Genomic DNA, 23832 nt, shown 5'->3' on the forward strand with positions numbered 1-23832 from the left:
TTCAGATTGGGAGGCTGTCTGTAAGCAAGGACTGGCCTGTCTCCCAAGGTCTGTGAGTGTGAGGGATCGTCCTTCAGGATAGGTTGTAGATCCTTGATGAGGCGCTGGAGAAGTTTTAGTTGGGGGCTGTACGTGATGGCTGGTGGCGTTCTGTTACTTTCTTTGGTCCTGTCTTGTAGTAGGTGACTTCTGGGTACTCTTCTGGCTCTGTCAATCTGTTTCTCAGATAAAAGTAAATATTGTTCATTGAAATTAGAAAGAAATAAAAAACGAATTCTGCTAAGCCTACAGATATTGCTTTGTCTGATGCCTTCTCCCAGAAAAGCTCCTAGAACTGCTATCAACTACTGATAGGGTAGCAGAGTTTACTTAAATATGATTTTCCTGTGTAATTGTTTTAAATGGGGCAGATTGTTTACACTAGACTTCCTGAAGGCAAATTGAATTTGTTTATAAAGAACAGTACTAAGGTTAATGGTTTTTCTATTAAATGGGCTTATAGTCATTTTTAAACTCTTATTTCACTTGCAAAATGTCATGACAACCACTTTGTTTTTTGAGTAAACATATGAACCCACATTAGCATATGAAAATGTGTTCTTGTTGTCTATGTGACCAAAGATTCAGACCTATATTTCACACGTTTCTATTTAGAGAGGAAAAATGGACATATAAAAAACTAAGGTATTAAGACGACAAAATCAGGAAATCTTAACAGTGTAATCAGCCTGATCCTGCAGTCCTTTAATTCAGATTGCCAAAGCACTATTAGATCAATAATAGGTTATATGCATTTAAGACTATGTTGTCTAGGTGGCACCAATTTACGTATCACTATCAATCCGTCTAGGAGATGAGTCAAAATAATGTCTGTGCTTGCTATATGCAGAACAGGTGGCATATTTAATGTATGTAATAGTTATAGTTAGTTTGTGCTTGTAGAAATTGGTTATTACGAGTACTGCCTTCAGAGGGAATAGTGTCTAATGGTTAGAGAAGTCAATTGAGAGCAGGATCTCTGTGTTCTAATTCTGGTACGGCCACTAGCATGTTTGCGTAGCGCTGGGCAACTCACCTAAGATCTGGTTAATTGATAGAGGGAAGATAATAACTGGCTACCTCATGGGGTGCTGTGACTTACAGTTCACTGATTTTTATAAAGTGCTTTGAGATGCTCAGTTTATTATTAATTATTTGTATTACTGTAGAGCCTAGGAGCCCCAGTCCTGGACCAAAGCCCGGTTGTGGTAGGTGCTGTACAAACAGAACAAAAGACAGTCTTTGCCCAAAGGATCTTACAATCTAAGTACAAGGCAAGAGACAACAGATGGATACAAAGGGCGGGATGCAAGAAGAGAATATACCAGAGAGAATATTGGTCAGCATGATAGGCCATGATCTCAGCACACCAGTGGCCTAACCAGTGTGAAGAGACACTACAGAACAGCGCAGAATTATGATAGCATTTTAAAAGACAAAGTTTATTTTGAAAATTTGAAGTTTTAGCTTTATATTTTAGAAGTCTTTCATATTTTTTTAAAAAAGCCTCTTGGCTAATAAAAATAAATGCCATTTTGTGGCTTCTGTGACAGAATCATTCAATTTATCTTCACAGATCTGGGTTCTGTCCCCACCATAATGTACAAGGCAATATGTTTGGGTAGTTAATAGATACCATTCACATCTGCTTAATTTTGGACAAATCATTACTCCTGAGAGCATTCTGCGCCAAAAAATTAAAAATTCTATGCACAGTATTTTAAAATTCTGCAAAATTCTTCAAATTGTATTTGTCAAATAAATGTGGAGGCGCCAGCATGGCATTGGGGAGCACAGGCCACTGGCTTCACAGAGGTGGGAGATCATTCTGAAGCTCCCACCCAGGACACAGATTCAGCAGTGAGGCTGCACCCAGTCCTGACACAGCACAAGGACCAGGCCTGCCCCAGAAACACCTTAGGGCCCTGTCCCTCTGTGTCAGGTGTACCAGGTGTGGGTGGACAGGCTCAGCCCGGCACAGTCCAAGTGTGGAGGGGCTTAGTGTGAGGGGATCCAGGTGTGTGTTGAGAGGGTTCTGTGTGGGGCAGTCTGGGTGTGGGTAGTTTGGAGCGGGATCTGGGTGCAGGGGGGATCTGGATGCACAGAGGCTTTTGGGGGGTTCTCGGTGCAGTGGTAATAGGACTCTGCAGGGGGTCTTGGTGAAGGTGGTTGGGGCTCAGTAGGGTGGTCTGGGTGGGGGGGATTTAGTGTGGGGGGGGTCCAGATACTGGGGGAGTGGGGCTCAGTGAGATCAGGATCCAGGTGCAGCTGGTTGGGGCTCAGTAGGGTGAGGATCCAGGTGTGGGTGGCTCATTGGTGTGGTCCAGATTCAGGGAGGAGTGGGGCTCGATGGGGGGTTGTTCTGGGTTTGGGGGGGCGTAAGGCTCGGTGGGTGGGTGGGGGGGAGCAGCTCCCTGTACAGTGATCCCTCCACCTGCAGCTGAGGAGTGATGGGCGCAGGAAGCAGGGTGGGGGAGTTTGCGGAGCTTCCTGCAGCCTGGGGAGAAATCTGGGGGCGGGGGCGACCTGGCCCCGGATGCTGGGAAGGGGAAGTCCCATCCTCCCTAGCCCAGCCGAGACTAGCAGCTGAGTCCAGCGAAGGGTAAGAGCCACCAGCCAGGTCTTCCCCAGTCCCGCCCCCTGTCCCACAGTGATTTACCTCTCTGCCGGCTGCCTTGGGCACCCAAAACATACTGCTGTGGAGGGTCGCATGACCTTTCTTGTGGCTTTCCTTTGCTTCCCCCTCAAAGTCTTTTTTCTGTGGGGAGGCAAAGAAATCTGCAGAGGATATTAATTCTGCGCATGTGCAGTGGCGCAGAATTCCCCCAGGAGTAAAATAGTGTAATATCTTTTGTATGGCACCTCCATTCAGATAGTCTGTGATCACAGTGAGAGTATATGTGTGCCCTCCTGTTGCCTCTAGTGGCTGGACTATCAGACCTGCTCAAGTGTATGTTGTCATTTGGCGTTCAAGTAGGTGCGGCCTGCAGATCATACAAAATTTTATATTTGTAAAGGGCTGTCCACAACCTGTCCAACATTTCACTATCCTGTGAGTTTATTGGAAGAAAGTTTCATCATCGCTTCCCCTGGGAGCGTTTGGAAGAAGTATTGGGCAGCAACAAGTCACCAAAGAACATATGTCCCAATCATGTAAACAGCCTCCTGGTTGAACTCCTGCATCAGCAAGGAGTCCCGTTGCAGTTGATGAATTTAAAGAGGCGCTGTGTGGATGTAGAGATTGGCTTGCATGGAGCTGCTTGCAGAACTGAGGCCAAAGTTAGCAAGTTGTACTTTAAATGTAGCACTTTAAATCCTTTTCTTCATGCTGCAAACATAGGTGCCTCAGCCTACCTCTTCAAGGCCTAATCTAGAGCCCATTAAATTCAGTGGGAATCACTCTATTGACTTCACTGGACTTTGGATCAGGCCTCTGGAGTTTGGCTATGAGAATCTGAGAGCTGCCCAGAGGCAGACTGTTTATTATTCAGGGTTAATGTACCACTGAAAATGAAAGCTAAGAGTTTTGCACATAATATCAACATGCACATTGCAATGAAAGGGACTTTGGCCAGTTTTAAATGAAGCGGGATCTGAAATAGCTGCTTTGAGTTAGTGCTATAAAAGAAATCCTCTTATGCAAGAGGAGAGCACAGATATTTGTTCTTTCCTTGTGCTGACATAATACAGGTTGTGATTTTTGTTTTCATGTTATTGACTCGAAATGGAAATGTGAGAACCCTGTTACCTTAAGTGTCATGGATATGTCTACACAAAACATACATATGACAACAGTGAAAATAATGTTTAACATGTTTGTTTTTCTAGGTTAGTGGATGACAGATGTGTGGTTCAGCCAGAGGCAGGTGACCTTGCCAACCCTCCTAAGAAGTTCAGAGGTAAGTGAATGAGAGTTGCCTTTATTTCACACACGGGCTACAGCTGGATCTGTAGTTTACGAAACTGATCCACATTCTACTTTTGGGCAAAGATTTGCATTATAACACAATGGAAATCTCCAAATTTGCCAGTGCTGTAGGACTGGGCCACTGACTCTTGAAGTTGCAATATAAATGAAAAATTAATGTACAATATAAGAAGGTGAAGAACATGAAGAACAGTTGGAAAATATGGGGAGGGGGTTAATTTTCATTTAAACTGAGGCCCATTTACACTACTCTGGCAGTCTAACATTTACAGTCATTTTAAGACCCTTTTATGCTTCTGAAGTGCCATTAAGACTCCTATTGTAAATAGGAAGCAAGCACAAGATGTTCATAACTACCAGAAATGGCTGATTTTTCTTCTTCTTCTTCTTTCTTTTTTTTTTTTTAAACAGGCAATTTTTAGGTGAAGTTTTTTGAAAACATTACTCTCTGTTTTTTGTCCAGCTCTACCTATAACCTTTCTTGCTTTTCTCCACTTCTCTGAACATATGCATATGGATTAACCTGATATTTTGGGAGTTTTTTTTCCCTTATGCTTAATTTTCATGCTAATATAATGTGTTTGGGGGGGGAGGGAGGGGGAGATGCATTGGCCAAATGCAGTGTCTGTTCCTTTAAGAAAATTTTATTTAAAAATGAATACTTTAAATGTAGCTCTGTGTACTGTGTGCATGTGGAGGGAGGGAAATAAAACCTTTTAATGCCTTGTCCACACTTGAAATTACCCTTGATTTCAGCCATTGATGTAACTGCACCAAAGTAAACCCAATGTTTCCTGATACAGAATCCTTTGAAGTCAGTAGTAGGTGCTGTTAAGAGGGGAGTGCTACCTCGAGTTTATACACCCTTATGCCCCTGCACCCTCCATCCACAGCCTGTCTCTGGTCACCCTAGGACAGATAGCAAGTGTGAAAAATTGGGATGGGTATTAGGTTGCCTATATAAGACAAAACCCCTAATATCAGGATGGTTCCAATAATTGGGATGGTTCTGATAATATCAGGATATCTGGTCACCCAACTCTGCCCTGCTCTCCTCCTATCCCTGCAACCCAGGCTCCTACCACCTTCCCCTGTCCCCTCCTCCTCTTCTCCTCTCCAATCTCTCCCACCAGCTTCTATCCCCATCCCCTTTTCCTGCCCCTCACTGCTACTTCCTCATACCCTTTCTGGCTATGTTCCCCTCTCCCTATCTGTTTCCCTCCCCCATCTGGCTCCTGCAAACCCCCCTCTCCCCTCATTAGTCACCCCCCTGCATTGTAAGTCAGGCTGCTGCTTCCTTTTCCCGGCTGCCTGGGCCCAGCAGGGGGAAGCATTGAAAGCACAGGAGAGAGTCTTCCGTTCTCAATTCCAGTACCTGTTCCAGTAACAGATGCAGAGTCAGCCCCTGCATCCCTAGGATGGAGCATGCTCAGTCGCTCTGGAGGGATGGTGCATGTGGAGCCTGGTCAGTGCAAGGAGCTGAGAGAGGCTTGAGTATGCTCAGTGAAGACGGAATCTTTGCTCAGGGAAGACAGAATTTAGCCACCAAGCTCTTAAATCTCTGCTGAGCATGTGCAACAATGTGTTTTTTCTCTAATCTCGTTCTCAGAAATGACTGATCTGTTTTAACTGAAACTTAAAATAAATAAATCAACCTTAGGCAGACACGTGGCATGAAAAACTTAAGCCTGAGTGTTTAAAATTTGGCAAAGTTATACGCAACTGACAATAGGGTCTAATAACATGACGTGTTGGGCAACTTTAACTATCAGTATTGCTACCTGCACCGGCTATACTGTTATCACTGGTGGCTGAAATAGGGATGGATTCTTAGGAGCCAAGGAAGTGTGAGAAAGTTTCTAATATTGCTCTTACTCTCCGAGAACTGGCTCTGAAAAAGGTATCATGGGGAACTATGATTGTTGTTTTTTCAGTGATGCTTTCTCAATTTTGCTCAGTTTTCAAATAACAGTGGGTTTTTTTTGTTTTTCTATCTGCCATACAGTACCTCTCCTATAGCGTTTGCACAGTTCAAAATTGAGTACTGAGCTGCAGGCCTGAGTTGAAAGCATGTCCCAAAATAGTATACAGTTTCATTTTTGTATGTGTGTTTACTTTCTCTTTTAGGGTGAGTGGTGGCTGCATTATGTTTCTGTTTCAGATCACCTGGGATTGAGTATTGTTCAGTTAAACAAAGCTGTGGTTGCCTTTCCTTTTGGGGCTATTTAAAGATACCATGTGCCAAATTCTGCTCTCAGTCACAGTAGTGTAAATCTGGAGTAACTGCACTGATGTCAGTGGAGTTACTCTAGGCTTACACCAGCATGAATGAGAGCAGAATTTGGTCCCATGGGTGTTTCCTGTCGTCTGTTGTCTATTCACAAGAGCTTTTAGTATCTTGTGGTTGAATTATGCCCTACTATGTAAGGTGCTGTGGGCTCTCGTTTCCTATTGAAGTGAAAGGGTATTGAGGGTCTCAAAACCTTAATGGAGATGCTCAGCACCTTAAAAAATTAGCCTCCTAGTGGTTATGAAAGGTGCTGGACTGCCAGCCAAAAGTCCTCTGTTTGTCCACAGAACAGGTACAACGTGGGCAGCAGAAGTGCAAGCTTTCTTAAACTGCAACCTCAAACATACTTCAATTAATTTAACATGTAGTTATCTCTATTGGGAAATACTTTTAGCCTCCAATAGACTACTGTATACAATAGACCACAATTAAAAACACGTACAGCACAAATATGGCAGCACTGGGGAGCACAAGGCCCTTCACTGGTATCATGAAGCATAGAAATGTAGGGCCGGAAGGGGCCTCGAAGTCATCAAGGCCAGCCCCTGTGCTGAGGCAGGACCAAACAAACCTAGATCATCCCTGACAGGTGTTTGTCCATCCTGTTCTTAAACCTCCAGTGATGGGGATTCCAAAACCTCCCTTGGAAGCCTATTCCAGACCTTAACTAACCTTGTAGTTAGAAAGCTTTTCCTAATATCTAGCCTAAATCTCCCTTGCTGCAGATTAAGCCTTCTTGTCCTACCTTCTGTGGACATGGAGAACAGTTGGTCACTGTCCTCTTTATAAACAGCCCTTAATGTACATGAAGGTCCTCCCTGAGTCTGTTTCAAGACTAAGCATGCTCAGTTTTTTTTACCCTTTCCTCGTAGATCAGGTTTTCTAAACCTTGTCATTTTTGTTTGGCTGGGTGAGCAGGGATCCTGTTACACTTGCTCACTCAGGTAACGTTGCCTGCCGTATTGAGCTTCTGGGCTGTTGGATTTGTGCCCCCTCTCAGGGTCACTTGGACTATCAAGTGATATCGGTTGCATCCTCTGAGGACTCTCTCCTGCACTTGCTGGGGAATGGACTCAGTATTATAAGTGGGTGTTTTCCAACTCTTGATGTCTATGACTAATAAATGACTGTTTCTTTATTAAATAAAATAAATTGATGCTAGTATTTAAATATAAAAATACTGTGGCTACCTATCAATCCTAAAACTTCTGTACCCGTCCTTGCTTTCTGAGGCATTTCCAGGTGATTAATCTTTCCCAGTCTCCGACCTTGCATCTGTTCTATAAAAGGCCTTCTAAAGTATCTTTTGACAATCCGAAGTTTAAACCAGTTTCAGGAGAATTGTAGAAGAGGTGCTTAGATTTATAGTAATCCTAGATTTAAAGATGACCTGCAAAGGAAAAGAAAAACTGGCTTGTGCCCTTTTTGGCTTTTATATGATTTTGGAAGTGAGTGTGTATGTGTGCATGAGGGTGTGTTTCTTTAGACATTCCGGTTATGTCTAGGCTGGAGGATTTAATAATGGCTCGATAACTAGTAAAATGGTGACATCACAAGGGTGAAACAAGTGAAAGTTGAGCAGTTGAAGTGACATGGGCTTTTTAATTGTATTGTTTAAACAATGTTTGTTTTTTTGTTAAGACCTATTTAACTTCAGTGACTCAATAGTCTGTTAAATAAAGGAAGCTTTCATTAGAATCATCTCTCCCACTTCTTCAAATAACATGGTGAGAGTTTACAATAAACAATGCTGAAAGTGCCCAGAGGTCCTCCAACAAAACTGGGAGAGACAATGTTGTCTAGTGGGTAGGGCGGTGGACAGGCAGTCATCAGGAGAGCTAGGTTCTATTTCTGGTTCTGCCACTGGCCTGCTGTGTAATCTTGGGCAAATCAGTACATTTTTCTGTGCCTGTTTCCCCTCCCACCCTATGTCTGTCTTCACTGTTTAGATGGTAAGCTCTGTGTGGCAAGGACGGTCTTTTATCATGTGTTTTGTGCAGTTTTTAGCACAGTGGGGGCCCAATCTTAGTTGGGATTTCTAGGCACTGCCATAACACTAATATTATATATTATTGTTTATTACTCAGGGAAGACCTGACTTGACACATTCACTGTTTTTTATAATGTAAGAAATAAGCAGGGAGAAACCTAAACAACCAAAAACATTCAGGGTTTTTTGCCACATTATCAAAAAGCAAAGCAAGTGCACAAGCCTAGTTTTAATGAGGGGAAAAAAAAATCCTTTTATAGATCACCTTTAAGGCACGGGCTTGGGACTAAGGAGGATTGCATTCATTTCACAGCTTCACCGCAGTCTTTCCTGTGTGACCTTAAGCAACTCACCTAGTGCCTCCTTTCCTATACCACGGAGAAAATAGAATTTCCCTATCACAGAGGGAAGAGAACAGTGTATTGGGCAGATAAATGCATTAATATTCAGGAAGTGTGCAGATGTTATGGAAACGGGGGGGGGTATATAAGTCTAGATGGGCTCCCCATCTTCTCTTCCCCATTTAGTTTATCTGCACAGTGCATGGCAAGTTTTTTGTCAAGTATTTCCTTCTGCAAGGGTTGACTTTTTTTCTTCATCTTGATAGGTGAGTAATTAACACAGAGCATGTTTGTTCTGATTAAAATACACTTAACATCAAGTGTAGATGTATAAGCTATATTTTTCAGTAAATTAAATTGAGACATTTAGTCTGACTGGGAGTGGTATTTAGGAGTATAACTATGAAACAGTTGGATTACAAATGTCTGTATTTAATAAGGAAATGGTGTGATATTGCAGCATTTTTTGCGTTTGCTGGTACTGACAGCTCAGAACATTGTAAGGCTATTTCCCTCTTTTCACCTATTGGTTTGTGTCAAATATGGAGGAAGTATTTCAATTGCACTACTGTTGTAAGGTCACGATGTTTGCAAGATTTGTTCGTGTGATTTTTTTTTTTTTTGTGGGGGGGAGATCTGCAGAGTATGTCTTTGCATTATAAAGCAATGCTTACTGGACTTCAGAGTTCAAAATACCAGTGCTGCCAAATGCCGTTGGTGTCCCACCTTTTAGAGGAGTCGCAGGGTTGGGAGCAAAATTTCCCTGGGAGTCTTTGTGTTCCATGAGTTTAAAGAGCCAGGCTTTCTGATCGCTTTCTGCTGCTACAGAGCTTTCCCCTGGTGAGTGGAATCTGCTGGGATTTTTGATTCCTGGCTTTTTTTTTTTTTTTTTTTTTTTTTAAACCACTCTGAAGTTTCCTCTTGGGAGGATAATTGCTGCCATAATGGTCAGTAAAAATTGATTTCACATTAGTGTGTCATGTTTCTGTGCTATATAATAGGAAAGACTGTACATTGTAGTGGAGACATTGCATGGAGTTGTGTGTTTACACAGCTAAGAGGATATGGATGGGGAGTAACTGGGGCCTGGAAGCAGAGCATACAAGACGGTGGTAGTTCAGAAAATATCAGGCATCAGGGATATAAGTGTTGCATAAAGTGCTCTGAGAATGAGAATTTATAATTTATAGAATATAGGTTGTTATGGAAAATAATAGCTGACTTTGATCTAGAGGGCAAGCCCTGGATACTCAAACTTAGTTTTTCAACCTACAATATGGTTTATTGGTATGTAATGTTTTGTATTTGTTTTTCTTCTCCTCAGAGTTCAAAGTATTGTAAAAGTTCTACAAACAGGTATCATGCACCCTAGTTTATATATTGTGGTTTTCATTGTAAATATTCCCACTTCAAACTAAAGCAAACATTGCTGCAAGGTGGCACGGTTTGCTTTGCTAATGCCTGGTAACTCTCTTTCTTTTAAGGAGCAGCCGCACAGAATTGAGATTAGATAGCAAAATAGTGAGGATTTTGGGTAAGTGCCAAGGAAACCACTGTTGGTTTGAATATAAATCCAGTTTCGAGCCCTTGAATGACCAAGCAGGGCCTGTTGCTATGAGAAAAAGGGAAAGGAGAAGTTTCAATGAAAGACTGAATTTAATATAGTGTGATGGCTGCCATCTTGGTCAACATATCCGGGCTTGAACCAGGGATCTCCAGAGCTAAAAGCATGCGCTGCTAAAACTCAAACTAAAGAGCCAAGGCTCCTTAATCAGCAATGTAACGGACTCTTATCCACTAGGGATCAGGCATAGAGGGGTGTGCATAATATACACTTACCAGTGGGCTACAGTAGTATCAGAAAATTAGTGTCAACTGAGATGGGCTATAGTTGAGTGAGGTGGTGACAATCAGGGCCCCAAAACATCACAGACGTAGCTGCATTTTAAAAAATGAGAACTTATTTTGCTTCCCTCGGAAACATAGGGACTACCTGAGCTGTACTCGCCTCCTTCCCCCTTGTGTGCATGCCGTCCTTGGACTTCTTGCTGTGTTTCGGTTTTGCTAACTATTCACTTGTTGAGCGTGAGAGGATGTGTACAGTGAGCCAGATTCTGTTCTTGTTTCCACTGTCGGAGAACTCCACTGAGTTCACAGCAGTGAAACTGAGAACAGGATTTGCATCTGTTATCTAGTATAGCCTAGAGATAAGTTCTGAATTTGACACTTGGATGTCACCTATAAGTCTCCAGTGATGAAACAGGATGTACTTCCTACTACAAATAATGCATATGGGACTTTCCATATCTGTTTTTACAGATTAATAGGCTGTGCTTGAGAACTAGATACAGGGTAACTGCAGATGTGAACCTCTTTATGGTTAAGTGTCATCCACAGCTGATCTAAATAGGTGGTTAAAAGCAGCACATTGCCTATCTTTAGTTCCCCAGCATCTCAGATGCAGACTTTTTTTTTTCCCCCGATGATAACAAATGAACAGGTAATAATTACCTACATTTTAAAATATGCAAATTATAGAAAATATACAAAAATATATAAGCTATATTTTTCCATAAATTAAATTGAGACATTTAGGCACTGATCCAGCGTAGTATGAAAGCATGTGCTTAGCTTGGGCATTGCATATGCTTGTTAATATTTAAGTGCTTGGAGCTTCAGTCCTAACTGGTCTTGTGTGGGAAGAAAGCATTTTTGGCAGGGTGGATAAAAATCAATGATTTAAAAAAAAAAAATTTTTTTTTTATTTGAATCGGATTTTGAGGAAAAAACCTATCTAAATATATCTTTGAGCTATAATGTATCTTAATTAAAACTATCTCATCGTGGAATAGGGATGATAAATTTTAATTCTATAGTATGAGACAATCTATTCATGTAATGTTGAAGAAAAGTTTTGTAAATGAGTTCCAATAGTTTATGGATTAGGGACTCAATTTTATGGGGTTCCAGGGGCTTCTGTATAGAATATTTAGGTTAATCTTTCTATCTACCCAATGGGACTCAGTGCTCAGTCTAGAAGATACCATTTTGAGAAATCTTTTGGGACCTGGAAAAGCAGGAGAGCTTGTTTTTCTTTTCCAGATTATGAACAAACAGGAAAATGAAGGTGAAGACGACTGAGTTAGCTGCAGAAGCCAGTATTTTAAGTTTCTCATGTTGACCTGGCTAACAGTCGATATATTTTAAATATTTCATTTAACAAAAACAAACCTGATTTTAAAACACTTGAATGTTTAACTAAATTCAGAAATTCATATGCTTGTTTTGTTATATTATTGTTTGCTGTTGAAGAATAAATCCAGAAAATCCTCCAAATATTAATGATAGTTCACCTCCCAATGACTTAATAAATATCTGCTTCAGTTACCTTTGGTAAATGAAATAACCAAACAATCATTCATTTTCTGATACAGCTATAAAACTAATCTGAAAAGTTTTCAAAATAAATCACTGTTTAAAAATGTATAGTATGTACCTTCTAAAAATGAAACCTACATTCATCTCTGAGTTGTGAAGAACATGTATTAAGGTTATAACAACCAACAAGAATGCACTTTTGTGTAGAAATCCATGGTGAAATAGTTTTCTTGACTAAAGAAAAGAAAAGGAGTACTTTTTGGCACCTTAGAGACTAACAAATTTATTTGAGCGTAAGCTTTCCTGAGCTAGTCTCTAAGGTGCCCCAAGTACTCCTTTTCTTTTTGCGGATACAGACTAATATGGCTGCTACTCTGAAACCTGTCTTCTTGACTAGTGATTTAAATCAACTTCATTTAAATCAACTTCACTCTGATTTTTGGGGGTAGGGAGAGTCTTTTAGACAGTTTATTTTGAAATGGTTTTTGATGAATATGCATTATGCCTATGTGAGCACCTAGATATAAGTGCAGTAATGAATAAGTAAGCAAACATGCCCATGGACCAGGATTCTCCAGCCTGCTAGGAAATAATTTGCACCACATAAGCTGTGCAAAGTGGCCTTGAAACTGCCAGTGGAGAATTCCCACTGTGCAGAAGAACTCTCTGCTGGTGTAAAGGAGAGGAAGTGGCTCTGATTACTCCAGCACCAGTTGCACCCTTATCCCTCACGTAACGCCCCCTCCTTTCTCTTACGTGGGTGACTCGGGAGGCATGTGGGAGCAGAGCTCCCTTATTCTCAATGCTCCCCTGAAGTAAGATCCAGCATCAATGCCATAAGTCAAAGCTGCTCTTCTACACCTCCTCTGAAAATCCCAGCGACAGGTTATTAACATTATGATTAGAAATAGTTATAAAATGTGATCGTCATGTCTCACAATATTATTTTTTTAACCTTTTAGTTTAAATTACCCAGCTTTATGGAGTGTGGAAGTCTGCGTTAGGCCCACTACCACACACAACATCACATTGGGTTTTATTAGCTCTCAGGCAGCGTGGTTTTTGTTTTTTAATTCCCTGGCTGTAAAATTTTCATTGACAATTGATGCTTTTTTCTCATTGATTTCTAGATGCTGAGGGTGAAACAACAATTACCAGCATTTGCTGTTTAAAACAGAATTCTTCCGAGCCTAGCTTTGATAAGTTTCTGATAAAAGAGTACATAGGAATAAAAATAGTTAAATAGTTGTAGTTCTGAAGGAAGTCAGACTTGGGCAAGTCACTTAATCTTTCCATGCTTCTCCCCCATATATAAAATGGGGGAAAGTCCCTTTCTCCTGCCCCTTTTCTGCTTTGTCTATTTTGATTGTAAACCCTCTGGGGCAGGGGATCTCTTATTATGGATTTTTACAGCACCTAGCATAAAGGGGATCTTAACTGAGGCCTCTAAGCTCTACTGTAATTTACTAGTACTAGAGAACACACTGTGCTGTGTGATGCTGGCTGTGCTAGCCTTCTGAAAGGATGGTCCTGTGGTTAGACACTAACTTTGGATTGTAGAGCCGGAGTTTAATTTTCGGCCACACCACAGACTTCCTGCGTCACCTCAGACTATTCACTTAGTCTCTCTCTCTCCCTCAGTTTCCCATCTGTGAAATGGGGCTAATGCCAGATAGAAGTTCTGTCTCTCAGGGATCGTGTGGGGATAAATGCAGCAAAGGTTCTGAGATGCTCATATCCTAATGTTAGAGGGGCAGTGTAAGATAGGTCATTACTGAGGTCACTAAAAAATGTTTGTTGTGTATGTGACTGCGGTATTGTTCTGTACAGTCCGTGTATATTTTCCATTTTGCCTAGAGCAGCAGAATGCCCTGTAACCTGCTACCCTGAATGCCCTGCTACCTTGGAGTAATGAGCAGATACCATTTGCAACTTCTGCATGTGACATTCTGTCTCCACTAGGTGTTAAGAAACCTTAGGTTGGAGAGCAACTTTTGTCCCTTTGATACCGTTTTGTTAACGAACCTTGGGGAAAGCACACATGGAACTGAAGAGTGTTAAAATTCCTAATATTCTTTGCATCTGAATGGCGATAGTTTTTTATTTTAGCACTGCCAACAGTATAGGAGGAGCAGATCGCTGAAGTCAAAAAGTAGTGCACTTATTCTCAGGGTTTCAGAAGTCACACACCTTCAGTCGTCAATACATATGTAAAGCCATACCAGAGCAAAGAAGAATAAAGGGGGGAAAAAGCATGGAATTTTGCATATTTCTTATGGCCTACAGCCCTTCATTGGGTGTTCAGAGAACCTGCACTGAGTGGGAGGGTGTAGGAGTCGTTGAAAGATTTATAGTTGACTCTTCTATTTCCCCCACGTTTATGGTTTCATTACTGTCAGACTGTTTTCTATCTAATCTATGCCCAGACATTGTGGTAACTAGGCATTGCTGGAAAAACAAAACAAAGGAACCCCACCCAGACAAATAAGGGAAGCATCTTTCAACATCACTTTTTTATAGGTTTTTTTTTTTCAATTTTCTGCAGATTGCCTTTTCAAGGTGTGTCCTATGAACCGATATTCTGCACAGAAGCAATACTGGAAAGCTAAACAAGCCAAACAAGGAAACCATACAGAAGCAGCGTTGCTTAAGAAACTACAAGTAAGAGACGTTATCTGAATCTGTAGGCAGTAGAATCACAATAGAATGAAACAACAATAACAAATATCTGGAGAATTGCCATGTTGAGTATTATGCCACCATAGCAACCCCACTTATGTACCCCTCGCTCCACCCTCTTACTGCCTTGACTGGAAGTGTTGCCCTCTACATCCTGTCTATCCTACCATAGACTGTCAGTCATTTGGAATAGGACTGTGTCTTTTACTCATTGTGTGAAGCACCGGGGACTCCTATGACATAATACTCATTTATCAAATTACTAACTTAATAGGAGCAGCCCTTTCTTTTAATTTAGTGTGTCACTTTAGGTCTGAATTCTAGAAGTCAAGCAAAGGGACATTTAGAGAACCTTTCCACACCTTCAGCCTGAAATATCTCCAGTAAGGCTGTTTTTATTGCCTTCAGTCTAGGTGGTGGCATTTTCTCACCTATTCGTCATTGGACACCATACACCTCCTCCTTTGCTTCAAACACTGGATATGAGGAAAGGGTTGCTCTGTCACTGAAAAAGGGTCTGCACAGACAGCAAAATCAGAGGGATGATGCTGGTTGGGTGAAACATGATTACCTATTGACATAATTTCACACAATGAAGGGACATCATTCAACACTACTTTCTAAAAGCAATGAAGAAAACATCCAATGGAAGGAGGTGTAGATAGAGCAGGGGACTAGGAGTCAGCATTCCTTGGTTCTTTACCCACTTCTGTCACTGACTCTGTTTGACCTTGAGTAAATCACTTTAAACTCTGCGCCTGGAACGTGCAGTTTGTGAGCTGAATGCTGCACTTGAGCAGAGTCCCATTAAAGTCAGTGGGGGTCTGTGTGGGTACAGTAGCCTGCCCGCATGCCACACATTGCAGGATGAGGGCCTCAAGAAGCTATAAAATTACTCAGTAAAACTAACACAGTATTGCAAAGATTAATTCTATAAAGATTCATAAAATATTTTTGAGAATCTTGGGTGAAACATATTATATAAGTGGCATTATTATTGTACGATTCTTTTTCTGTAAGTTTCTTCTGATATAACTAGTAGTGTTTTGGTTTATACTGTCCATATATTTCATGCCTTTTAAAAAAAACAAACAAACAAAAAAAAACATTTCGAGTCTTAAAGGAAAAGATGGGAGGGTGGAACTGCTTCTCCCCCACCCCCCAAAAAAAAAAAAAAAATTCAGGAGGGCATAAAACAGCAGGAAATATATTTCTTCTTATTGAACTTCTAAAATAGCATGCAGCTAGTACATGATCCGTAAACGATGAATCGTTCTATTTTGGGGAATATAAACCCTGAATGATTGTATGGCATCTGTGTGTGTTTATAGTGCACAAAATTATGATGCCGCAAGAGACTGGTTGTAAATGGTTTATATCAATAGTGCAATAACAGCTGTAAATCGAAGAAGGCATTTTTAATGTGATGCCATTTCCTTTACTTCCTCACTATCCCAAGAGCTGAATCCTAATATTGATTTGCTATTGAAATAAATAATGATTCTTTTGCAGCATGCGGCAGAAATGGAACAGAAGCAGAATGAATGCGAGAACAGAAAGTTGTTGGGCGAAATCGTAAAATATAGCAATGTCATACAGGTAAGCCACTGAGATGCATCTGCACTCTCTGAGCTGAAAGGGAAACAGATGTTTCATGTCAGGGGTGATTGGGAACATAAAACTAACGTTGCAATTCTTGTTGTGTCAGAACAGGTAAATAAAACTTGCTAAAAGTTGTTATGCTGTATTTTTCTTTTTTTAAAGATAACCAGAACTACTGTATATTCATTTTCTAATGGTGTGCCACAATAGTATTTATCAATATGTAGTTATTGTTACTTCAGTCTGGGAAATGGATGTAAATATACATTTCCATGATGTATGTTGATATCCTCATTGAAAAAATGCTATGCAACTTCATCTCAATCATAGGAGTCATTCCTCCTTCTTGACATAAATGTGAAAGATGTTATATTCTCAAGCTCAGTAAAACCTTTCCTTGACAACAGGGGCCTAGAGTTGAATAATCTCATTAAAGGGGTAGTGACATTAAGAGCAGTCCAAGGGAAGAGGGCAAGGGGCACGCAGATATCTAGTAGTGAGTTTCAACTGGCCTGACCATTGTATCCCAGCTCACTATTGTTATAATCTGTATCTAAGAGATGTGGTGTAATATATCCTTGGAAAGCTCATAACTCACCTGTTAATATCCTTGTGTAATGTTAGTTGCAAACAACTGATGCAAAGTTAAGGACATAAACTGAAATCATAATTAATAAAATGTGTTTGCCAGTCAAACAGGAGTTACTCCACCCTAAGCAAAGGAATGTAGTTTCACCTCTGGGCAGTTACTTCTAAAGTACTTTGAAAGACCATGAAAATGTATTTACATATCAGATCAACACAGCTATTAAGCTAACAAGTGGGGGGAAAAGAAACATTATCTGCAAAAACAGCGAGGAGTCCAGTCCGGTGGCATGTTAGAGACTAACAGATTTATTTGGGCATGCTCGGGGGTTGCATAACTAGTTAGTATGCCAGAGTCTCATTCGTTATCGGAATTAACCAGACAAATCACTCCACCAACTAAGAACGGCCATATAAATCTGTTAGTCCTTAAGGTGCCCCCAGGCTCGTTGTTGTTTTTGTGGATACAGACTAACACAGCTACCCCTCTGAAACTTTATTTGAGCTATAAAGATCAGGGAGGGGGATCTAAACCTCAAATAGTAAGCAATTGAATCCATGGATTGAATACAATATTAGTGTATCATATAAGGAGGGCCCTACCAAACTCTTGGCCATGAAAAACGTGTCACGGACCGTGAAATCTGTATCATCTAGGGTAAAAGCACACTGGGGAGAAAGTTTCTCAAATGGGGGTTCTGACCCAAAAGGGAGTTGCAGGGGGATCACAAGGTTATTTTAGGGGAGTAGCAGAATTGCCACCTTACTTCTGTGGTGCCTTCAGAGCTAGGTGGCTGCAGAGTGGTGGCTGTTGGCCAGGCACTCAGCTCTGAAGTCAGCACCCTGCCAGCAGCAGTGTAGAAGTAAGGGTGGCAGTATCATACCAGGCCACCCTTACTTCTGCATTGCTGCCGTCAGAGCTGGGCGGCTGGAGAGTGGCAGCTGCTGACTGAGGGCCCAGATCTGCAGGCAGCAGGGCAGAAGTAAGGGTGGCAATACCATACCAGGCCCGCCTTACTTCTGTGCTGCTGCTGGAGACATCTCTGCCTTCAGAGCTGGGCTCCCAGCCATAGGCGCCAACTTCTTCTGGCGCCGGTGGGTGCTCACACCCCTATTCCAACCCCTTCTCCAAAGTCCCCGCCCCAACTCCCCGTCCCTGCCCCTACTGGACTCCTTTCCCAAATCCCCGGCCATGCTTCTTCCCTCCCTCCTCTGTATAGTGCATTGCATTCCCCTCCTTGCCCCCTCCCTCCCACAACTTGTTACACCACGAAACAGCTGTTTTGCAGCAACAAGTGCTGGGAGGAGAGGCGGGGAAGGCACGCTCAGAGGAAGAGGCAGAGGCAGAGGTGAGATGAGGTGAGCTGGAGGGGGGGGCGGGGCGGGCTGGGGAGCTGCCCAATTTTTCCCCGTGGGTGCTCCAGCTCTGGAGCACCCATGGAGTCGGGGCCTATGCTCCCAGCCAGCAGCCACCACTCTCCAGCTGCCCGGCTCTGATGGCAGTAGCGCAGAAGTAAGGGTAGCAATACCATGACCCCTCCTACAATAACCATGCAACCCCCTCACAACTCCTTCTTGGGTCAGGACTCCTAGAATTACAACTTTGTGAAATTGCAGATTTAAATATCTGAAATCATGAAATTTACGATTTAAAAAATGCTGACCATGAAATTGACTAAAATGGACCCTGACTTTGGTAGGTCCCTACATATAAAGCCTTTTTTGAATGCTTGTAACACAATGGTGATTAATATAATTGTAAAATGTAGGTATTAATACCATAGGAGGAAGTATGGATATTTATTGATATTATGTTTTAAAGTGTGCGGCTGAACAAAGGGAGGAATAGTTCTTGTCCGGACAGAAGTGGGATTGGGGGAGGAGGTCTGGGGAAAGCTATTTACCTGGCTTCTTTGTAAATTAAGCATGGTAGGTTCAAAACAATGGAAGCCCCATTTATATACCAGAGGCAGCCCACAGGAATGGAAGAACAGCATGAGGTCAGCTTACTGATGGGCACAGCAGGCTGGGCACACAGGAGGGCTTCCTGCCTCCTGAAGCAAGGTCGTTGAATTTTGGGAGATACAAGCAAGGACAGGAAGCTGTTTTAGGCATCCATCACTAGGCAGACACACGAAGCCAGAGCTCTTGAAAGCTGAGAAAGATGGGTCCTTCAACCAAGTGTGGGTGGGGTGAAGTCTCTGGAACTGAATATAGGTCAGAAACCTGCTTAGGCAAAGAACTTTCACCTAGGAGGACAAGGGAAACCAGCCCCTTGTGCTTCTGAGAAAGACCCTGACTGAGGGAAAGTCTGCCACAGCTGGGAAAAGAACTGACAGATGAAAGAAACAACTTGAGCAAAGCTTGTATCTTGCTAGGTTAAGTTTTAGACTTTTATTTTCATTTTATTGGCTTGTAAGCCTTTCTGAATTTATTCCTTTTACTTGATCTCATTTCACTTATGTCCTATTGTAAAATAAAGCAAGTTTATTAACTACAAACCAACTCAGTGGTGTGTTTTGAAGGGAAGGGTGTATTCACACCAGTTAAGTTAAACTGTGATGTGTTTTTGTGTCTTTGGAGGAACAAATGAACCATATTTCTCTGACCATCCAGGGGAGAGCTGGACATTGCCGAGCACATTGGTTTTGTGAAAATATGGGACTGGGAGTCTTCTTGCTGGCTGTAACCAAAGCTGGTGGAAGCTGCTGGGGGGTTGCCGAGATCACAGCCGCTGAAGCAGGGCTGTCTAGCGCACAGACATTCAGGGTGTGACCTGCATGCTGGTAGGCTGCTGGTGAGCAGCTGAGGTTGGGGGCTACAGCAGCAAAGCATTGTGAGGCACCCAGGGTTACAGGAGGAGGGTGATGAACACACCCCTCACTGGTCCGGATTGGCACCCTGCACTGGCCAGACTGTGAGCAGGGTATATATACTACATGTATAACTGATCACTACACTGTTTTCTTTAGGATCTTATACAGTAACTATTTCCTTGGTTTATTCCAATGTACTTTGATCTCTTTTCTGGTTTGATTTTTGTCTTCGTTTATTTGTTATGAAAAATTGCCAAAAGCTTTTAAATAAACTCCTGACAGAAAGGTAGGAGGAACCCTAATTATTTCTGTTATTGACAGTTACTGCACATAAAAAGCAACAAATATCTCACCGTCAATAAGAGGTTACCAGCTCTCTTGGAGAAGAATGCTATGCGGGTGTCTCTGGATGCTGCGGGGAACGAAGGGTCCTGGTTTTACATCCAGCCATTTTGGAAGCTGAGGAGCGAAGGTGACAATGTAGGTGGAAAATACTGAATCTCAACTAAGTTGTTTAGGGAGAAAGCAAAGGGATGCAAGAAGAAGGAGAAGAATTTTTTAGTTAATGGCATAAATCAGGACTCAAAAAGCACACAGAGTTATGTCTAAACAATGTCTTTGCTGAATATACAGTACATAAATAAATATATAATGCTGCCTCAAATGCAAGAGGGAAGATAACGTCCAGGGTTTGGTTCTACACTGGTGATGCACAGTGGGTAAGAGTGTCAGCTGGTGTAAATTGGTGTAACAATGACATCAGTGGTGCTACACTGAATTACACTGGGTGAGAGTCCATCCCACTGAAATTTGGGGGGGATGTGGGGGGGGGAAATATAGGAAAAGAGCCCGTAGATTCTGAAATGAACTCACAAAAAGCAAGAACATTCAGCATAAAGGGCAAAATTCTGTTCTCAAGTCCATAGAGCAGCTTTCTAGCAAATATGCTGCACTTTTTCCATGCATTGAATTCCCTGTGCCCTCTCAGGAAAACTCTGCCCAACTCTGAGAGGGAATTGGATTTGATAATCGGGTGGGTCTTTTCCATCTCTAGCTAGTATGATCCTACTATTGAGTCCAGGCGAGTTTTACATGCTAGCTAAAGATAGAATTTAAGTAGAGATCATGACTCGAGATCTAAGAGAATTGTGTGCTAAGCTTGAAACTCAGTCCTCAAATCGTGGTTTCACATCCACTATGCCAGTTCAGATCCACTTCTGACAGGGCCAAGTTCTAGGTTTGGCAGCTTCATATTGCAGACCTGACTGGGGATTCCCAGGCAGGCTCTTCATTTGTGAAGTGCTAAGCAAATCTCTCATCAGCAGTAGCCACAAACAGTCGTGCTTTCTTAGATGGCAATGGTTTCTTATGACAATATACTGGAGGAAAATGTTTATCAAGTATGCTAGAGGGAGTTGTTAGAATGTATTTGATTTGTCTGATAGGTCACACTGTAACCTTTGATTCAGATTTTCCCATTAATATGTTTAGATGCAAAATGTAAAAAATAATATAAGCCCAAGGCTGGATCCTTGATTTGGTTATAGGCAATAAATTTAAATTCAGTTTAAGAACCGTGAGTGATACAATGAGGATGAAATTCATATTTTATTATATGTTAAAACTAAAGCAAGCATGCATTAAAGCATTACAGTCTAACAACTGAACTCTACGTTTATGCTCACATTCCTAAGATGAAAAGACACCAAGGGATGATCTGACCCTTCATTTAAGCTCTGTATGATGGTGTCTGCAACTCTCCATAAATTGGAAGCTACCCTATTTATAGTAAATAATAATATATTAATTAATATTAAATCCACCTTTCTACCATGTGTGTTCTTCAGCTGCCGTATTTAATTATCTGTACCCCAGAACCCAAATATTTTCCCCTTCTTTTTTGGCTATTAATATCAAACAACATTATAATGATCATTTGCATCAATGCAAATTTCTGCAGTTATCAATATTCCAAAAGATCCAAAAATTCCCCTACAACACTTGCTAAAACCAGTTAGAACAAAAACGTATTTACTATATGACCCAAGGTTATGCCTTGTGTCACTACTATTAATACTTTTTTATTCACTCATACTAACAAACTTAACTTTAGCTAATATGAAGCCTAAAGTTTAGGCTTCAAGGCCTATGCCCTACTTGCATTTCAACACATTTTCAGTTAGCATAAGTAAATATTACCCTCATGGCTTACAATAGTGGATGCTTAGCATTGTGAGATTTTCTTTTAAAAAATAATAATAATAAAAAGATTTTAACTTGATCTTACACTGACTTCTTTGGAGCACTTCCATAGATATTTGTCACAGTGATTGAACCATATTACATAATACATTCTAGCAGTCTAGTTAGATGTTCTAGCAACTGCATCGGGGCTGGGCAGAAGAGGGTTGCATAGATCTGGTGGTTGGTCTTTGCAAGAGGATCTTCAGATGCCCTGTTAAATCAGCTTTCCATAGCCTTTGAACCCTGAGATCTGGCCCAGAGATTGTAGGGACATATTTAGGCTCTCATTAAAGTCGAAGGATAGATTCTCATTGATTTAATGGTGAATTGCATCAGACCATAGAAGATACCTATTTGGGTTAGAAAGTGAAAGAGTTTAGATCAGGGACTCGTTAATTAATTACTGACACAAAGTGAGAGTGAGAAATAAAACTAAACTGGTTCAGATGTTTGTAGGAGTTAGTTCCTTTCCAAATCTGTGCCTACGGTAGCCACAGCTGTGTACCACTCCTTACTTCTGGACCTCCCACGCCCATGTAAAGTTAGATATTGGTGCTCAGTGAATAATTCCTTTTTTTAAAAATGGGATACTTGATTATGTGTTGTCTCAGTAATTTTGTTGTTGTTATAATCCAGCTGTACTTTCAATGGATTTTGAAGTCCTGATTCAATCCTGCAGGATACAAGCCTGATGGTTTATTTTGGTTTATGAATTGTCTGATCTTAACTTCTTACATGGCTGTAAGTAAAGTCTGTATGAAGCATGGCATGCAGGAATGTATTGCATAAGTAATGCACTTTAAAGGCACTTTTTTTCATCGTTGTTTTGGATTCCTTTAGTAAACTTCCTTGTTTTGGATCTGCTAGGATTTTGACATGTATTCTGAGCATGACGACACCTTGTTTTGTTACCAGTATTTATTTAACTATTGTTAAACAACTTGAAACTTGTTTTCACCTCCCCACCCCCACCAATGGGCCAGATTCATTGGCTTTGATTTCAGTGGAGTTACACGAAGGATGAATTTGGCCCAATGTGGTGTTAGTTGCATTAAGTTAGCAAATGCAGACATCAACTTTGTGTGTTTGTGTTCCAAAAAGCATGGCTCTCTCAGCATTTCTCGTGACACGGATCACAATTTTTAGTAGTCACTTCCTAGTTTTTGTCTATATGCTTGCTTAGACTTGCTGTGAACACCAAAACCAAATCCAAGCATCAACACCAAAGTATGAGCCAGGCTAATAGTGTTGTTCTACTTGGATTTAAAGTATTTCCTTCGTTAGGTGTGAGTAGAATTCTTGTCACACTAATCTGTTGTTTTTTAGGTTGGAGACTGTTTTCCGTGTTGTTTTCCCCAGATCTGGCTGTTTTGTGTAGTTCTGGCAGTGCACAAGAGCTGGAATCTGGCTGTAGCTGACTGGCTGGCAATTCCTCCAAGAGGGAGGGATCTATCAGTTGGCATAGCTGGCATCTGTGATCACCACCCCGCATTGTGTAGATGCCTTTCAGGACAGGGGGCAGACCATGATTTGATTTTCAGTTGGTATATGATCCTTTAGGGCCCATAGCCAGCTGAGGTAAGTTAGAGCACTCCTTAGGCTGTTCTAACTCAGATCAGGCCGGGGGCTTCACGGATTGGACAACAACCATTCACTTAGGCTGATCTGATGTTGGCCAAAAAAACAAAACAACAACAAAAAAACCTGGCCCCAAGCCTCTAAGGCTGTTGTGAAATCAAAGACCTAATGATGGAGAATTTTGGCTGATAGCAAGGGTTGGAGAGGGATCTTTCTTTCAAACTCTGGACTATTTTCCCAAGTTTAACCTACCATCTGACTGGCAGTGCATGGGAATGAAGAGCAGGAGTTAATGCAGTTTTTATCTGGATTGGTTTGTTTTTACAGACATGGAATTGATAGGTTCATAGGGCCATTTTTCC

General features: G+C 41.5%; 1 protein-coding gene across 4 annotated transcripts in view; it reads left to right on the forward strand.

Annotated features, from left to right (window-relative positions):
* Positions 1–23832, forward strand: part of ITPR2 (inositol 1,4,5-trisphosphate receptor type 2) — a 360382-nt gene that overhangs the window by 70160 nt on the left and 266390 nt on the right. For all 4 annotated transcript variants that reach the window (XM_043538510.1, XM_037915324.2, XM_037915321.2 and 1 more), the window contains exons 2-5: positions 3868–3938; positions 14512–14627; positions 16158–16244; positions 19970–20128. In XM_043538510.1, the coding sequence (XP_043394445.1) occupies positions 3868–3938; positions 14512–14627; positions 16158–16244; positions 19970–20128 (433 nt within the window). The remainder of the gene's footprint in view (positions 1–3867; positions 3939–14511; positions 14628–16157; positions 16245–19969; positions 20129–23832) is intronic.

Source organism: Chelonia mydas, chromosome 1 (assembly GCF_015237465.2).
Source record: "Chelonia mydas isolate rCheMyd1 chromosome 1, rCheMyd1.pri.v2, whole genome shotgun sequence".
NCBI classification, from domain to species: Eukaryota; Metazoa; Chordata; order Testudines; family Cheloniidae; genus Chelonia; species Chelonia mydas.